Here is a 20,074-nt window from a genome sequence, read left to right as displayed (position 1 = left end):
CTCCATTTCTCTGCACAAGTACATTCGATTCCGTACTGTATAGATATTGTAATACTGTGGTTATATGTGTGAAACCACAGACTAATAATAATATACTACGTATGTGAAACACACTTCAAGGGTGGAAGAATCATGAATTGATGTTTTTTTACTCTTGTCGTGCGCTCACATTAGCGGGTTGTGGCGAATGTTCATATCATATTAACAACTGGAAGATTATTGCACATTTTATTGTACATGTGCAACGTGTTATCGGGGTACTTTTGGAAAACTGGCTCCCGAGGGGCTTTGCCACGACAATATTTGCTTTTATATAGGTGGCTCTGGGTACCTAGGTTTGCAGCGTAGAGGGAGAATGAATTCATTCTCCCTCTACGGTTTGCAGAGACGATGTTTAGGTGATGTTTAGCGTGATTTAGCGCACCAAGAGCGCACCAACTCGACACAAATATTCGCATGCTAATGTAGCATCACGAAAAATAAAAAATAGCCGTGATGCTTCTTGGGTAGATGCAAAAGTTATTTTTCCAAATTTAAACAGTAATTAAGTAAACGGTTGTCATAAAAATAAGAATCCAATAACTACATAATTTAGATACTAAAATTACGTGCCTGTAACCAAGCATGCTAAAATTTTCTACATACATGAAATAGATTCAAAGTAAATAGCAATTATTATCGATTATCTAATTATTATTAATTATTATTATAACACATTATTAATTAAATATTTTTGATTGACATGCAATGGCTAACATTTTTAATGTTGGCACTTGGCAACATTATCATTCTCAACGCCATTTTGCAAGAATGTCAGCCAAATCATCAGCTCGCGTTTATAGTTAACATTTTTTTTGTTATTACAGTAAAATTATTGTAGTTTTTTGCTTCTACAAGTGGTAAACTTTTAGTGTGCAGTGAAATGGATCGTTTTATCAGCATGTGGAAGGTTCGGGAGTTGGCGGACAAAGTGTAAGAGCCACCAATATTTAAGCTAATTTTATGTTAATTCGTCCTATTATCATAGTAATTGTACCTTAATGTCGATGCCGTAGCTTAATGTGGGCCGTATGTGCAATATTAGGCCTTTCATATAATAAAATAATGTTTTCAAAGAGGCGATGGCAGCCTAAAATGATTGTTGTCAATATCTCAAGGCGGACGGGAATTTTACAGATTATTCGAGCATTAACTATGTTTTATTATGAAGATTTTACATACACATGCAACAATTTTTACACATTTATTCAAAATATCATGCGCCCCAGCCCATGTCAGTAATTATTAAATATATCTAACGATTTTAAGAGTGCGCCCGATTTATAATTCGCAAATATACCTATATATCATTACACCTAATCAATGCTATAAGTGATAGTATTTAAACAGGTATAAGTTGGTAAGTACCTTACTAAATTATAGTTTAGGTATATTTATGTGAACTATCGTATGAAACCAACCATGAAATTATCTTTACAAATGTGCAGGTTTCTATAATTTGTATTGAAATTTATCACAAAACAAGATCTAATATAAATGTAGATAGAAACACACATTTCAAAAATCGAGGTTTACAGGAGAGCGTAATTTGTATTCAAACCGCTTTAAAAAAATCTATGTGCAATTATAATTGTTTATAACTATAATGTAAATTAGATTTAGGAACTTTATAATAGTACAAATAATTATTTATTTATACAAAGTAATAGTAAATTCTAAAAATTAAGTCACATATTACCTTCTGTAGGACAGTGTGTATAATAACTGAAAATCTGATTGTTTTCCTTATGATATTATTTCACTTCTTAGCATTATTTGTTTAACCAAAAAACACAATTTATATTAAATTAAATATGTGATTAATTTAATCTAATATAATAATTATTGCATTAGTTGGTTAGGTATAAGTGATGAAGGTTGTTTTTACTACCTTGTTGATGGCAAATTTATATTTGCTTTGAAGGTGAAATTCATTATGAATCATTTTTCCAACATGGAGATGATATTATAGTAAAGTGGGCTACTTACCTACCTGCTGCAGGGGCGATATTGGGAATTCACCCTTAATTGCCACCTTAATTGTGATGTGTATAGGCAAACAGGAGCAATTTAGGGAACAGCTAAAATTGCTCCAACCGCTGTGCAACCAAGATTGTCCTTGCAGCAGGTATGTTAGCCAGCTTATGATTGCATTGATATATAATGAGATGAATAGAGTACTAGTTACTATTATTATGCAAGCATCTGCTATGAAAGAATTTTGATAAATTCTACCACCAAGGGGATTAAATTTTGAACCTTGAAGTATGAGGATGGTTCTTTTGGAGAGAAAACGTAAACATGTACCACGGGCGAATCTGGGGCGGACTTAGCATTTGTTAACCCTTAATTTGGCACTGTATGTACCGTCATACATGAACTTGAAAAAAAAAATTGTTAAAATAATTACATCTTCCGTGTGGAAAATTAACATTCTTATGTTGCAACACTATCTGTTATTGGGTGGAAAAAATAAACACACATGTAGCAACATTTATTTTGACATAAATTGAAAAAAATGGCTACCCGGCGGACGTCAACTGCGTTGTCCAAGGTATTTATTCTATTATTATGAATATTACTTAGTTTAGGACAGGTGTAATGACTAAAATGTATGCTTTATTGTGTAATGGAATAAGTGTGATAATAATTGTGATGTTTCTATTACATTGAATGGTTCTATTTTGATCACTAACATGATGTATGACGTGACATACACTGCCAAGTTTGTAACGAAACACCCGCCATTTTGTTTGTATGTCAGGGCCATACATTGCCAATTTGAGGATGCTTTTTTTTATATACTTGGTTTTATAGCACGCTTTATTTTCTTTGTCGGCAGCAAAAATTTCTAACTCGTGGTGGTAGAATTTTAGCGCTTGTGCCTGCTGAGCATGCACCCTCTGACGGTAGCGATGAATTACGTGTGCGCACCCCGCTTTCCGCGACATCTTCTTCTGCACCTTCTATAGATAAGCTCAATGGAAAGGCCCAATTTTTTTATATGATGATGAAGACCCCCCCGACCAGAATGTTCGACTCACACCAATTTTTCGAAGCGTGTATTTCAAGCCCGTCCCTAGAACCAAATTGTAAAAAAATTCCAATCCTGAGTGACATTCCGTCACTCCCAGCAACCCCTGCACTTCCTGAATCCCCGCACCGCCTGAACCAACAGCAAGTGGCTCCATAACTGGCTTAGTTGCAGCTCGCATAAGGGCTTCTTCCAAGTCGCGTCCCAGAAATACCAGATCGCAACGGCCCACTGTTTCTGCTGTTAGACGACCTAGACGAATCACCAAGTTCACTCTGAACTATCAGTGGAAAAAAACGGTTTTTCGACACAAGGCAACTGTAGAAGAAGACTCAGATCTTACCGACATATTAAACGAAACTTCACTCAGTTATTTCTATAAATTCTTTTCCCCTGACGTTTTAGTAGACATCGTAGAGCAAACAAACTCATACGCAGTATTCAAAACTGGGCGCTCTCTTGGCTTGACCGAAGATGAATTGCGAGATTTTTTAGCAATTCATATTATAATGGGTGTTGTTAGTATGCCATCGTACACCGATTACTGGAGTTTGCGGTACAGATACGATCCCATAGCCGATTTGATGTCTCTAAAACGGTATCAACAATGAATATCGGCACTTGGCAATGTATGCTGTGACATACACTGTTTTTCAGGAAATCTGAAGTTCCTATATTTTTTTTACCATTTTTTTGGAACACCTATAAATGTCTACAATAAATTTTTATAAAAATAAAATTGATTTTATTACATTTTATTCTTTGCCAAATTAAGGGTTAATTTTGAAAATTGCATTAGTGACATAATTCCTTCATTCATAAATAAAGGATTAAGTAATAAGCTGGCTAAGAAAGTGGTTTGCCTTGAAGAGATTAACAAATGAATGTTGAAATGTTCTTATCAGCGGGACAACAGATGAAAATATTGTATTTCCACTTATCATGAGATAGCAAGATATTTTATAAATTGACTTGCATTTTTTCATTTTTGTTCACAACAAATAAGATTAATATTTATGTGAGTTCATGTTTTTATCAATTTGCTAGAAAATTATTCATTAATTATAATAATATGTTTCTCATAGATTGTCTTACCCATTATGCATAAATTTTGAAGTGTTTAATAAATCATAATATACAGCAATTATTTCCATAATATGAGAAAGATTTCTGTGAAATTCAGAATCAGAATACCAGTATGAATTTGCACATTTTATTTTGGTACAAATCTGTTTTCAAAAAACTTGGCAATACATATATGAAACTGTTGTTTTTAAAATATGCACTCTCGGTTGACCCAAAAACATATCAACATAGTTTATTAACACTCAAGATTCGAAAAATATAGCTTTCCTCTGCTGGTAAAAAAAATGGTCCTGTTATTTTAAAGTATATTTGATATCAGAGTTCTTTAGACGCGACGAGAGTAAATTTTCAAGGTGGCGTCATGGCAATACGGTCACGTCATTGAGTAAGGCTAGTCTTTGAATCTTGCCATAGAAAATTCACTTCTAGCACGTGTGCTCGGCACACACGCTCTTTTTATTTACACACATGCAATAGAAATAGAAATAGAAATAGAAAGCGTTTTATTTGCCACCATGTAACTCTTAGTAATTAATACACAAAACAGAAAAAAAAAAAGATAGTAATGGAGGCAAAAAGGACTCCCCGTCAGCAAAGCAGCAACCATTACTTAAAATGTATTGCTGCACTGATTTTCAGAGGAGACCACGTGACTGTACAGATGCAATGATTCAGTATTAAATGATACATAATAGTGGATATTTATTATTTACACAGTTGTTAAGAGTGAATTTTTGGCACTAATGAAAGTGATTCAAACAGCCTTGGAACCTCTCACTTGAATGGTCAATGTCATATCACTTTTATATGAACTGATGTGTTTAAATGTTTGTTTTGTAACTGGACTTTATCAAAAATATACTGGTTTTATTTGATGTTTAATAATAAAAGTAATAATATAAAAAATAAATACATTTACACACACACACACACATAGCTTAGAATAAAACTTGGTAGTATTGTATTTTATGATGGAATCAATTGCAAATAATATTGATTTTGAATGGATGATGGATAGATGGATGGTATAGGATACAGGATTCTAGAATCTAACTTTTCTTGTTTCCCATTTATGTTTTTGTCATGGATAAGCTAGAATACACTGCTTATCTCTTTTCTGGTTACGGCTTCTACAAATGAATTTTCTAAGTATCTTTACATATTTCAGAAAGCATGTTGCAAGAATTTGTGTGTCCAATCCTAGTAGTCCAATTCAATTCAATATTTTGACACTCCTACAATGCCACAATTATATCAAAGTTCTATAATGAAATTGTTACTTGATACAAACAAAATTTATTTCAAACATACAATTACATTGGTCCACATTAATTTTCAGCACAAACGTAGTGATGAACTACACAGAGGTGGAGGGTAAAGTCCGAGAAGCCACGTCCGATGAGGCGTGGGGTCCAACGGGGCAGCAGATGCAAGAGCTAGCGTTGGCTACCTTCACATATGAGCACTTTCCGGAGGTCATGAGCATGCTGTGGAGGCGGATGCTGCATGATAATAGATCGCATTGGAGACGGACTTATAAGGTTGGTGGCTGAAAAAAGTGAAGTCCCATGTCCCCTAAGGGGCAGATGCATTTTACATCTGTGTCATTGATCGATTTTCTTTAGGGATCAGCCTTCTGTGTCCTACTAGACCGAGACATCTTTTTATTCTTCGTGGTATTTATGGTGGCTTATCTGACTTCGAAATAAATACGAATAAACGAGTTCTCTATCTATACGCAATGAAATTGAGCGGCTTTAGTATAAGTCATTTTCCTCGTCACAATGTAGTATTGCTATTGAGAAGCAATTAATTTATTTTTTTGGTGTTGTTTTCCAATTTATTGTGTAATAGATCCAAAAGTATTGTAGCACAGATTACTTTGTACATAATAAACTTAAATGCAATATTTGAATTTTAAAATTACGCATCCTTAATTGATTAACAGTGTGTGATAATGGTAATTAATCATAATTATAAAATTTTTAGAACATATAAATATTATTTATTAGTATAACAAATAACAGATCTGCTTGAATAGTTATTTAAAAATTAATTAAATGTTTGCTAGTATCACGAATTACAAAATCGATTATAAAATCCTTTACACTTTACAGTACTAGTGCCCTCCGCAAACGATAAACAAATATACATCAATTGATTAGTAAATAAATACCTAATTAATTAAAAAGCATCAAGGCGAAAGACGCGGGTTTGAATACCGCCTCATCGGATTTGAATGCTTTGAAACTAAATATCAAGTATAAAAATGTATTCTTAAATAAATAAATTCCTCTATATTTATGTATTTTATTTGCAGTGCCTCCTCCTGCTAAGCTACTTGGTGCGCAACGGATCGGAGCGCGTGGTGACGTCAGCGCGCGAACACATTTACGATTTGAGATCGCTTGAGAATTACACGTATGTCGACGATTTGGGGAAGGATCAGGTAATTATGCTAAATTATATTATAATTAATAAGGTTAATTCCTTATTTTTTGTATCGTAACAGTTAACAATATTAAAGTGTAAGTATAAGAGCGGCCGTACACGGACCGCTTCAAGCAGTTGAAACCGACAGCTTAAAGCAGCGACTGCGCGGTGACCTATAGACATTCATTCACTGCTGTGCACGGACTGCTCGAGCAGTCGCGACCGCTTCAAGCAGTAAACTGCACGGTTTGTAGCGACAGCTCGAGCAGTCAACGACCGACTGCTCGAGCAGTCCGTGTACGTCGCTCTCATTTGTTCAAAGTCGTAAAATAGTAAACAAAATGTCACTAGAATAATTTTGTTTATGTATAAAATTAAATATTAAATTATTAGATTAATATTTAATATTAAAATAAATTTTCAGGGTATTAACGTGCGACACAAAGTGCGTGAACTGATCGACTTCATCCAAGATGATGAGAAACTCAGAGAGGAAAGGAAAAAGGCCAAGAAGAACAAGGACAAATATATTGGTGAGTTTATTTGTCTACACTAATATTATAAAGAGGAAAACTTTGTTTGTTTGATTGTAATGAATAGGCTCATAAACTACTGGACCGATTTTAAAAATTCTTTCACCATTCGAAAGCTACATTATCCACGAGTAATATAGGCTATATATCATCATGCTAAAACCAACAGGAGCGGAGTAATGCGGGTGAAACCGCGCGGCACAGCTAGTCTATATATATATAAAAATATCTGTTTGATATATTGTCTATCATGTTTTAAAAATAAAAATTTTCATTATCATAATCTTCTACACATTACCTTTAAAATATGAGAAATTAAAATCTTCTATATAATTTGGTGATACTCATTCCATGCAAATGAGTGATTCTCTAAATATAAATAGCCTATAACGCAACAGGATAAAATTGAATTGACGTAATATTTGCATTGCAATCAATTTCCATTTATGTTGTATAATTTGAACCAAAACCAATCTGTATATTTAGCTCAGCACAAATAATTTCACTATAAATTTATCGAATTGAAAAAATTCGATCACGAGGCGGGACTCGAACCCGCATCCTTTCGAGCCAATCCAGGGCGGATGCCTGACCAACTCGGCCACCCGTGACCCGCCAGAGCGATCGACTTTATTCTATTCTATTTATTATTTATCTAAATTTATATATATTTAAAGCATTTGAATGCCATTAAAACAAAACTATCAAATTCTATAAATTTTAACTTGTATCTTCCAGGGATGTCCTCAGAAGCGATGGGGATGGGGATGGGAATGGGGATGGGGATGGCGGTCGGGAGTCGGTCGAGTGGTGGGCCCGGGGGGTGGGGGGAGTATAGCGATAGGAATACCACTTGGGGTATGTATATCACTTTGTTTTATCCATACTAATATTATAAATGCGAAAGTGGCTCTGTCTGTCTGTCTGTTACTCAATCACGCCTAAACTACTGGACCAATTTGCATGAAATTTGGCATGGAGATATTTTGATACCCGAGAAAGGACATAGGCTACCTTTTATTGCGAAATATGTACCACGGGCGAAGCCGGGGTGGACCTCTAGTACTATATTTAGTAGCATTCTTTGTCCCTACGTAATCTCAAATCTTTTAAACTACGCAACTAAATAAAAACCGAATTAAAATGATTCGGTTTTTATCTATACTACTATTATAAAGCTGAAGAGTTTGTTTGAACGCGCTAATCTCAGGAACTACTGGTCCGATTTGAAAAATTATTTCTGAGTTAGATAGCCCATTTATATATATCATCACGCTAAGACCAACAGGAGCGGAGTATTGCGGGTAAAACCGCGGGGCACAGCTAGTTATATTATAATTATATTATATTTATTTCAGACGAGGGCAAAGAACGAACTGAAGAGGAAGAATATGATCGTGAGGATTCGGACGGTGAATATGGACACAGGAAACCTAATAAGTAATGAATATTTATTTATAATTACCATAATTCATAATAATGCTGTGATTCCTACATTGCAAAAATGTATTTTATGTAATATAAAATAAGATATTAGTCTACTATCTTATAAAATAAGATAGTAGGCGATATTTTATCTACCCTAAACTTTAAAGAGAAGAGATATTTTTGTTTGTTTGTGTGATTATTTACGCGTGATATTATAACAAATTAAACGCAACTTTAATTATAATTAATATTAATTTAATCAAATGTTACCTTTTAGAGAGAACGTATACAGCGACGCTGAAGCCGTCGTCACAGAGAGTCCTTCCCTCACCCGTGTGCGTGATGAAGACCGTTCTGGGGGTGTTGGAGGTGTTGGGGGTGCTGGGGGTGGGGGGAGGAAGCCGCTCAACATCAACCTGCGCAGCCCAGCCAGGAACAAACCGGCGACTCCGAGCAAGACTATTGATCTTGGTTAGTTTGATTCAAATGTTCAGTATATAAAAAAAATTGTTGTATACACCGCAAAATAGAATAATATTGTGTATCTAAATTGAGCTGACATGATATTGTACAACAAGCTGCAATGATTATTAAAGTGAAACTTTTATTACATCGTCTCAAACTTTTTGGTCTGTGTAGCGCATGTCGCGTGACGGTCGGACCGTACGATAATTATCGTACAAATACGATAATTTTGTGCCTAAGTTTCACTTTTACCGTGGTTTCATAAAACCACACAACATTTTTTGTTTTATCAATTTTCTTCTATATAACCGAATTGTGCTACAGTGAACATGCATGGCTGTATACAGCTATTTACTTTTAAAATTCGCGAATATAAAGTGCTATACGCACTTTATACCTACCTTATTCCTTGATTTAACTGTGCTCTGCGCTTTTAAAATTACTTTTAAAATAGTCATAGTCATATATTTTTACTATTTCCCCATAAAACATTAATAATGTAGTATTATATTTAAAGTGAATCTTAACAAAACTTTCAGGCGCCGCAGCGACATACGGCAAGTCGCAACAAAACCAACAAGCAACAAAAACAACAACAAAAGCAACAAACAACAACTCGCAAGAATTACTAGACGATTTGTTCAAAACGTGCGCGCCGAATGAAGTCACTAGTATCGGTGGTGATGATTTCGATCCTAGGTAAGTTTTTTTACACTAGCTACGTTCCTATATAATATATTTATTTTATTTTTTTGAAATTTTAGTAGGTAAGCTTGTAATGTATGTTTAAGAAATTATAGTTCAATGTATTGCTAACATTGCTACAGTTGCAAAAAATAGCATTTTATTTCGGGCCGATTTTTCAAACTTATTCGTCGAATAATGTATAAAACTACCATTTTAAAAACGTATTCTAATTGCCCGTATTTGACAGTTTATGTGACATTTTAACATTATCGTGTAATACTTTATTGGCCGGATAAGTTTTATCCAAGCATTGAAAAATCAGCCCTTATTTAAATAGTTATGTAAAGGTGTGTATGTTCATGTGTTTGTGAACATAACATTTATTTTAATTACATCTATACAAGAAAAAAAAATATAGCATGTTGTATTCGCATTAACTTCTGTATGGATATTTACTATAAGGAGGTAGTTTAAAAAAAATACTGTACGCAAACACTTGTAAAAGTTAGAACGAATTTAAAGATTGTTTTATGTGTACGGGTTGCGTGTGTGTATGTTAATATAAAACCATGAGAAACGAATATTTCCCTAGTTTTTGTTATATAATTTTATCCACAAAAAATTAACATGTCCGCTGACAATATTTCAGGGCGGAAGAAATAAAAAATGCAACCAAAGAAGAATTCGGTGATTTCACGAATGCGTTTTCAAGTCCGCCGAAAGAAAGTGGTGATGGATTTGCGGACTTTGCAAGCGCTTTCAGTGGACCATCTGTACAGACGGACGGTGAGATTTTTGTATATAGTATTTATATTTATATAGTATAATAAAATATTAGAAAATATAAACAAAAAAAAGAGATGCAATTTAATAGTTTTAGTAGTTTTTAATTAAACTGTAGCTAACAAAACAATATCAAACCGGTAAAAAGAAGCAACTATTTATTATAATAAGCGTAAATATATAGAATTTCGTTATAAACTACATGAAATTAAATCGTTTTACTATTTTTGTGAAAATATTTAAATTTTCAGGTAAAAAATATTATTTCCATCACAAACTCTTGTAACATCAATAAAAATGAATTTTTTGGATTTATGTTTTGTTTATAATAAATATAGTAATATATTCTATTAACTATTCATATCATTATAACGTATTACATTTTTCAGTGTCAGCAGCATCAAACCTGGACCTGCTCAGCGAGCTCACACCAACCAGTGGTGGGGGTAATATCTCCACCGGGGGTAGTGGGTTCGATATCGACGCGCTCACTGGATCCTTTGCGGACACGAGCATATCTAGTTTACAAGGTAATTGACATTTTTAAATATAATACTAGTGGTCCGCCCCGGCTTCGCCCGTGGTACCTACATGTTTAAACTATCCTATCTCTCAAGTTGGATCGAACTGCACATGGTGTGCGAATTTTATTATAATCGGTTAAGTGGTTTAGGAGTCCATTGAGGACAAACATTGTGACACGAGATTTATATATATTAAGATAGTAGAGGAGACGGTGGATGATAGAACTGCATTTTATGACCAGATGAGAATAACCTATCCTAACTTTCAAGTTAGATTAAACAGTACACGGGGTGCAAATCAAATTTAAAATCGGTTCAGTAGTTTTGGAGTCCATCGCGGACTAAACAAAGTGACACATACTTCTCATATATAAAGATTTTATGACTTGCCTATCAAAAAGTGCTCATAGATATAAAAAAAAATTATATCTATCTGGATATCAGATTGATGAAGGTCGATCTCTCACCGGCTCTTTAGACCAACATACATATTACCTGTTAATGCTTTATGCATAGTTCCCGTTCCCGTGGTATTTCCGGGATTAAAACTATCCTATGCCCTTACTCACGTGTCCCAAACTATAATTGTACCAAATTTCATACAAACTGATTCAGTGTTTTAGGCGTGAAAAAAAGACAGACAGATAAAGTTACTTTTATAACCCTAATCCAGCACAAATTTTACAAAAGCAAGATTTGCCAAATTGGTCCATTTTGGAGTTTTAGCAAGACAATCAAACTTTGATTTTCATGTAACTTAAAATATATTTAAATTAATCGGTTTTAAATATATTTGGCTTGCGAAATTATAAATTTAAAAAATTACAAAATTATTCCTAAAAATACAACAATGCAAAAAGTATTAATAATACGAATATCCTTTATTTATCTTGATTTTAGTTTTTTTGCTGCTATACATGTTTTATTATATTATTTGTGTTCTGAAATGATACTTAATTATATGTTCTATTAAAAGGACTGTTATTATGTATAAGTTTATATATTTTATGATATTCATTAAAATTAAAGTAGCGTTTCGAATGACGCAGATTTTTTTCGTTTTCCTTTTTATTATTTATGTATCAGTGTTGGCTTTTTTGTTGATTCTATAAACACTTTACTATATTTTAGTTCACTTATTTCAAAAGTTTAAATTAGTAGGTTAAATTATCTTGAGTTAACTAAGGCCAGGTTAAGTATATAGAATCAAGATTACTTTTGGGAAAATGGGGAAAAACATACAAATTTTTTTTTATCTGACGTTTGCGCATCTTAGCCGAAATACTTGCATTTATTATAACATTATCCATATTACGTGCACTTTTCGGTTGCTAAGTAGAAGTAGTACTCATTAAATTATTTTATTGTTTATTATTCTAAATGTATTTTTTGCGTATATAATATCACGTCGAATTCGTTTTTGCATCCAGTTACCCCTTTTAACGAATACGCCCGAAAATTAAAAATACGGTAGTTTTTTTTAAATATATAATAATAAATGGATTATATTATGTAGATTTTATATTTTGATTTTATCTAACGTTATTTCGATTAATTCTGACATTATTGATCACGCAAGTTCGAACCTCGGATTATTTGTGATGCGATAACCACTGTACCTTGGATACGTTCATTATTATAGGTTTAGAAATATATGAGGAACTAAATATTCTCTTATACAGAGAGAAATTTTATCTATGATTTTACTGTTTTTTTACTTTGTTGGCTTACACTCTGACTGTTTGATTTTGTTTATGTTGCCATATTGATATATACATATTATTATATTATTAAGTGTTGTGTTTATATTATTATAAGTAACTAAGTTATCGTTTTGATTACTACGAAATCAATTAAAATAAAGCAAGTTAAGGAATAAAGTATATTATACAAATATGTTACAAATAAGTCTATTAAATTTCTTGTATAGATAAAGCATGTACCTATAGAGATAAGCGTTCGATGTTTGATCCATTTACTTTTGGGCACAGTCAGGAATTTTTTATTTCCAGGCGACACGAGAGCTCTCCGCACCGACACACTCGTTCCAGAGCTGCGGGGACTCACACACAAGATATTAACCGATATACGAAGCCAAGATGAAGCCATTAAAATAAAAATATACATCCACAAAGTGCTAAATCTCCTCCCCGGACCAATTACCCCGCAAAAATTGTTTGGGAACGATGAAAAAGTCATTAATTCCAACAATATAGATGTGTATACCCAAGTTTTGTCCAGCTGTGTGACTCAACTATTTCCCCATTGGCCGGTGTTCAAACAAGAATTAGTTGCGTTATTTACTTTAGAAGAAAGCTTTCTCCTGAGCCAAGAAACTTTGACCATCATGTGCGGGTTTATAAAGGAGGAACGGAATAATACAGTGTTAGAAGCACTAGCCTTCATTATGCAGAAGTTTGCAAAAAGCGATGCGATTTTTGCCGCTATAGTAGACTGCTGTCTGTCGATCGGGGATGGCAGGGAGAGATATAAAGTGCAAACAGATTGGGAAACATTTGTTCAATATTATATAACTTTACCGGAAAGAATCGCGAATAGATTAGAGATTAGAACGCCTAAAGAATTCTCCCATGAAAGCTTCTCTTTTATAGTCGTGTTTCAAATCGTTCGCTGTATAGATTTCATGGCGGAAAGTAGCTTCAAACAAGGCATCAAATATGACCTAACCTGCCTCTCGCATCTAGTATCCAAATATATTAATTACTACAATAATACACAGGCGTTCCAACACTTTATTGACGTTTTTATCGCGTGGACAGATGAAAATAATAACCCGAATAAATTCGTCATTAGAAAATTGATTCAAACGCTCTCATACCATTTCAATAGACAAGCGATTGACAAATTCTCAGTGTATGTTTGCAAAAAGTGTCCAATCTATTATAAAAATAAAGACCAACCGATCAAAACGTTGCTAGGCGATAATATTGATACTAACAAGGATTGGCACGAAATTCTAACATATAAGATACCGTTCAACATCCACCCGGAAAATTTCAAAGATACAACGCTGCAAGAGAACTTGATATATTATATTGCGTCGAGTAAAAATGCGAGCAGCGTTTTGAATGATCTAATCTATAGCCTGAGCAAGGTTTGGGCAGATGTTCGTTCCAAGAACATTGCAGATGTAAACCAACACATGTATACGTCAATTCTGTTGCTATTAGCAGTTAAATACAAAGTAATGTTGGGAAAACAGAGCAAGGGCGCGTGGGATGTCATGCAGTTAAAGAAAATACTCTTTAGAGGCATGACAAAACACTTAGACGTCATAGCGCAAGAGTTTCGCTGTATAGGAATGGCTACGGTGGAATTAACATTGAAAATGCTCATAGAAGTCGACGAAACAGACAGAAAGGCAGTTAAAAAGTTGAAATTCGACTACAGCGACATGGGCAACGCGTGTCTCGATATATACAATATTCTCAAAAATGTCACTACTAAATGTTTATTCGATAAGGATCACGTGAAGCCCGCTAACGAATTGAAACCGGCTAATTTAAATAAAACGCTCGATCTTATCGCGTTTAAAGTAGATGATGTCGAAAGGCCAATACACAATACGATACTAACCTGCGCTGTGAAAAGTCCAGAACAAACAAAAACTATAGTAAAGACAATAATATCGGTCAAACTGGATGAATTGAAGAAAAATGGCAAAGACGATGACTTAGATTCAGACGATGATCTCCAACCTTACGATATGAGCAACGATGTGTCTGAATCGGAAAAAAAGAAACCGCACTATTTGAGAGATCTCCTCGACATGCTAAGAGACGCAAAGGACGTGGAATACTTTGAGATAGCATTGCTGAGTTCAGAAGAATTAGTCCAAGAACAGATGAAGAGCGAACACAGAGTACTTGCCATAGAGCTGTTAGATCTGTTTGTGCATTTAGAAGAGAAATTCCACGTTGAAAACTTTGAGCACATTAGGTTTAACACGGCTGTGGCCATTGTCTGTGCACAGCCTAAAGATTGCGCGGAACATTTGTGCAAAGAAATACACACGGATATAGGCAGATACTCCATAGCCACTAAGATATTCATGTTAGATGTGCTTTCCGAATCGGCCAATCGAATCGCCGGCGTCATACCTACGATGGAACTGAAACATAAGACTGAAACGAATATTAAACCAGAGGAATCAGTCGCTGAAGAGGTTATTAGACTCCGTCTTATCAATAAAACTAGATACTTTCATTCTAAACGGCAACACCCGTTCGCAAAAGCGAAGAAAAATCAATTCGCGGCGGTTGCAGATTATTTCTTCTATCCGCTAATAGGCGGATTTGGCCATCGGCAGCTGACGCTCAGCCATAACAATACAAAACAAGACGTTGATAACCTTCTACTCTTAAAATATCTAACCGTGATTGGAAATATCATTCTGGCCTCTAAGAATTGTCCAAAATCCGCGATGTATTGCAAAGAAGTCATCCCTATGGTTTTATACATGCGTTTCTCGCCAGAACCCGAGATTCAAAAGTGTGTGATCTCACTAATAGCTTCCATAGTGATGGTTTTGCCCGGAAGCATTGTAAGGGACGAATTTTCGACTATGATGTCGGAGATGTGCGCTTGGCTTATGGACTATTTGAATAATATGGACTTGGCCACTAAAATGAGTGGTGGGAGAACTGATGCGGGAATTTTTGCGGGACAAGTGTTGCATTTAATTGAGAGAAGCCTCACTGATTAATACCAAACTTTGGCCTAAATGAGCCGTGCTAGTTGCGAGATCATTAAGATAACTAAGAACTCGGAGGCTATAACAGAAGTACATTTAATATAAGTGTATGGCCCGGATTGTAGTTGAAAGGGTAAAATCATATACCAATATTTATACTTGGTATTGTTTTTTCCTATTAAAAGGAATTTTATGAAGGTTAATTTACTATTGCTACGTTATTATTTAGAATGTCTTAATATCGAGGCTAGATCTCGATTTGGAAAAGGTCTCGAATTAAGCAATTTGTAAAATTTTTTTTAACTTGTTTGGGGATCATCTAGTCAGAAAAGGTTGACCATCTTAATAGTTTGCGTATATCAAAAATAATATGGTACGAATACTTTAAAATTAAAATATAAACTGCTTGATGTTGTAAAATTTTTGATTATTAATTGATGTAACTGCTATTAAATTTAAAAATTTTAAATGTATAATTATATTTGTAATGCGTAATCCAAGATTATTTGGAACTTTAAAGTTAATTTCTGTATTGGCTGTCTAGTAATTTAAGACGACATAATATATATTATATTCCGAGATATACCGGCTAATCTATTTCGTAATGTATAGATTATATCTCAAGTAAGGAGGCTACAACAGTATAAGTTTCTATGGTACAGTGGTTAATGTTAAAACGACTAAAAGCACCAGGGTTCGATTTAATAGTCCTAAAGTAATTGACCGTAAATAATATCAATCATATAAACTAAAAGTAAAGAATACGTAAAGTTAAAATACATTTAAAAATTGAATTAACACCTTAAGCTATATGAAATATGCGTCAATAATCATAAGCTATGTCTGTCTCCTTTACTCTTAAAAAAATTCACATAGGAAAGAAAGGGATAGCAATTTAAAAGTTATCTTCGCTATTTTAAGATGTTTCTCGAATGTGTATCATGATATAATATGTATTTGCTCTGACTGACTGTATTGTATAAAATGCTTTTATAAAACAGACAATTTAGAACTATCCTTGTAAGATACGCGAGTATACTCTGTATTCTATACTATAATATTAATTGTTATAGTATAAGTAACTGGATGCACAAAAGATTAAGAATTATTAAATGAAGTCTAACCTTTAGACAGGTATTTTTTTAAGAAGGTACCATTTCGTAACATGAAAATTTAATTAGAAATTTGAAAATGCATTGAATAGAGTGGAGCGTAGGGTTTGCAAATAACTTGTGAGTTTGAGATGGAATAGAGTGATGTGTGGGATTAGAAAAAGGATGGGATTGTAACATGGGGAAACTATAGTGGGTATACCAATGCCACTTTGAATACAGGTGGTATTAAAAGTTACGCTGAACTTCGGTTCTTGACTTTCAAGCAGAGGCGGCTCGCCCTAAGGAGCGCTGGTGCAGTGAACTCCCATAAATAATTATAATAAAATCATACTCCTTAATTTAATTATTAACATTAATTATTACTATTTAAAATCAATCGTAATCTTTAAAACTACTGTTAATACCAATGAATATATCCATCATTCCATCATCCCATACACCTGTATAATACCTACTGTATTATGTAACGCGCGAAGCGGTGCGCTCACGATTGCGCTCCAATGAAAAAAGATTTAGTACATTTCCTAATACGAAATCCAATAGGAGTGAAAGAGAGGGTTTTGCCAGAGCCCTGCGCGTGAAACAAAAGATTTTCTATGGAAAAGTAGCAAAATTCGGTGCGCCGCACCCGCAAACGTTGCCGGTTCGTTTTTACCGCCCGGCAGGACAGCGATTGCGACGTTGCCAGTTGCTACGTCTATAATATAAACAAACACTCGACTCTCGAGTCAACTTCAATGCACGCGCGCGATTCATGCAATTTTCTAATTAAAATTATAAAATACGTGTTGAAATAGCCTGTACTTATCAGTATTACTTGTGAGTGTTAAAATGAACAATAATTATAATGTGGCGTTCATTAAAAAGTGTGATAAAACGTTACAAATTCGGCTTGAATGTAAAGCTAAGGGACCGCCACGGCCTGAACTTGATCTTACGCAAAAATGTACGACAAAAACGAAAACATATACGCGTGTGTTTAAATCTGAACAATATGTAAAAAAAACCGTGGTTGTGTGGTTGTGATGAAAGCAACAACAGATATTTACGAATGTCTTGTCGCTTTAAGTTATAGATATTTTTGCACACCAAAAAGAAAGACGTATGTAGGTATTTCCTTTATAAGTAATTTTTTTGATAAATGTACTGCTTTACACCATGTATTTTCAGTGTTTTATTTCAAGTGAACACCCATAAAATTTTGTCACGAGCCGCCTCTGCTTTCAAGTAAAGAATTTCTTAATATTTTCGACCGTATTGCATTGCATTTAAGTTGTAAACCTAATGACTACTAATAAAAGTTAAAATATTGAAATATATCGAAGCTTGAAACATATCTGGTTACTTGATACTCTAACAATAATATAAGTAGCGATTGTAATGTAGTCATACCCACCGTGTTTTTATCACTAATAAATGTCTCTAGATGTGATTTATTTATTTTTATTCCTTTAATATCACTTTTAGCAAGGCTTATTAGTAGGTATGTAATTTTTAGTAAATTTAGGGCCGATTTTTCAATCCTTGGTTAAAATTTATCCGTCCAATAAAGTATTACACGAATATATTAACGGGCAAGTAAAATACATTTTTGAAATGGTAGTTTAATACGTTATTCGACGAATAAGTTTTAACCAAGCATTGAAAAATCGACCCTTAATCTTTAATTAATTTAACTTGCATTGTATTAAGATTTAGTAAATAGAAAACTATCTGCACTTAAAATAATTCAAATAAAGGAAACTTCTTATCGACGAAATCATTTAATTTATTAATTCATCCTACAGGTCTACAACCAACACCCGTGGATCTCCTGCAGCCGATTGGCGCGCTACAACCAACAAGCCAACAACAACCAATATCTACCAATAACAACAACAACAGGCCAGCAACAAAACTCGGCGCCACGTGGGCTGATACAACAGGCGCTATTAACATTGATGTAGATAATCTATTAGCACCAAGATCGCCTAAAGGTGGTCCAGCTCCCAGCATTAATCAGCTTAAATCTAGCCCTAACTCCCCCGCACATAAACCAAACATGCCAAATTTGGCACCAAACATGCCAAATCTGGCACCAAACATGCCCAACCTAACACCAAACATGGCCAACTTAGCACCAATGGGCTTAACGAACGCAAACATGAACCTAGCGAACGCAAACATGCTACCAACGAATATGGCCAACATGGCCAATACGAACATACCGATGGCCAACCCCATGGCCAACATGCCGATGTCGATGGCCAATATGCAAATGGCTTGGCCCACGCAAATGGCCAACGTGAACAACTTCAACAATAACATGATGAGGCCGCAGACCAACCAGAACTTTCTGCAATGATATTTGTTATTGGCAGATGTTTGCCAAAGCGGTTGATTTTTGAGCAATGATTGTTATCGGAATTTTCGTACAAATAGTTAGGTGACAATTATACAAGATGGATGTTTCCCGCGTAAATGGATTGATTATCTGTGTTTACACAGACTAGGTGATAGCTTTTTTAATAGTGTGTACAGATAATAAATTTAAAACAAAATTTTGCGTTGTAAAATGATAATAGTTCAAACATACAGTTTTGTTTTGCCAAATATTTGCAACAATTAACTGTAAATAAATGTATCAAATAACATTCATTGCTTAAAAATATTCAATTAGTGCTAGGGCCAAGTGGGAGGCAGTTTTATACGTGTTGATATTAAGCCGACCCGCGTAGAGGTGCATATCACGATATATCACATGATATTATTTACATTTATATAGAAAACCGCGCTTTTTCATCAAAAAGCGTCATTCAAAATATCGACTTATCCATTAAAACTTAGATATCAGGTAATAATGGTAACTTTGCGTATCATATTTACGTAAGCATCTAATTCCTATTTCTGAAATTATAAAGATGTCTATTCACACCTACTTATTGTGTGACTGACAGTAAAAAGAACCGTGTAGAAACACCTTTATAATACTAAAATACTACACAAAAAAAAACTTATAAATATTCTTAAAAAGTGCTATAAGTTCGAAAAGTATTATTTTTTTTCCATCCATAAGAGCATTCAGGCGAATAGCAATATAGGTTAAACATATTTAGTTAAATTTACAAAAAAGAAAGCTAAATGCTCAACGATACATTCCGTTTGTATTTAATTTGGAGAAGCAATATAACTGAAATTATTGATCTCTTCAAAAACTCTTCATTTAACAATTATTAAAATGTTAAAATAAACGA

General features: G+C 34.1%; 1 protein-coding gene across 1 annotated transcript; it reads left to right on the top strand.

The window, feature by feature from the left end:
- The first annotated feature begins 780 nt into the window (after positions 1 to 780).
- On the top strand, positions 781 to 16,928 carry lqfR (clathrin interactor lqfR). The gene is made up of 11 exons (XM_090115330.1): positions 781 to 972; positions 5,499 to 5,700; positions 6,480 to 6,608; positions 7,017 to 7,125; positions 7,864 to 7,983; positions 8,484 to 8,565; positions 8,831 to 9,024; positions 9,558 to 9,717; positions 10,355 to 10,491; positions 10,878 to 11,018; positions 13,025 to 16,928. The coding sequence occupies exons 1-11, from the start codon at positions 923 to 925 to the stop codon at positions 15,736 to 15,738; spliced, it is 4,038 nt and encodes a 1,345-aa protein (XP_089971456.1). The 5' UTR covers positions 781 to 922; the 3' UTR covers positions 15,739 to 16,928.
- The last annotated feature ends 3,146 nt before the right edge of the window (positions 16,929 to 20,074 follow it).

This window comes from Colias eurytheme, chromosome 23 (genome assembly GCF_061535395.1).
Source record: "Colias eurytheme isolate Ceu_HAF_F1 chromosome 23, ilColEury1 Martin Lab GWU primary, whole genome shotgun sequence".
Taxonomy (NCBI): Eukaryota; Metazoa; Arthropoda; class Insecta; order Lepidoptera; family Pieridae; genus Colias; species Colias eurytheme.
Note: the sequence above shows the minus strand (reverse complement) of the source record. Positions and strands in the feature narration are given on the sequence as shown.

Excerpts from the sequence above, each read along its gene's own strand:
- lqfR (XM_090115330.1), top strand. The coding sequence starts at position 923 with ATGGATCGTTTTATCAGCATGTGGAAGGTTCGGGAGTTGGCGGACAAA. Across the intron at positions 973-5,498 it reads CGGGAGTTGGCGGACAAAGT|CACAAACGTAGTGATGAACT; the intron begins GTAAGAGCCACC and ends ATTAATTTTCAG. Across the intron at positions 8,566-8,830 it reads GGACACAGGAAACCTAATAA|AGAGAACGTATACAGCGACG; the intron begins GTAATGAATATT and ends GTTACCTTTTAG.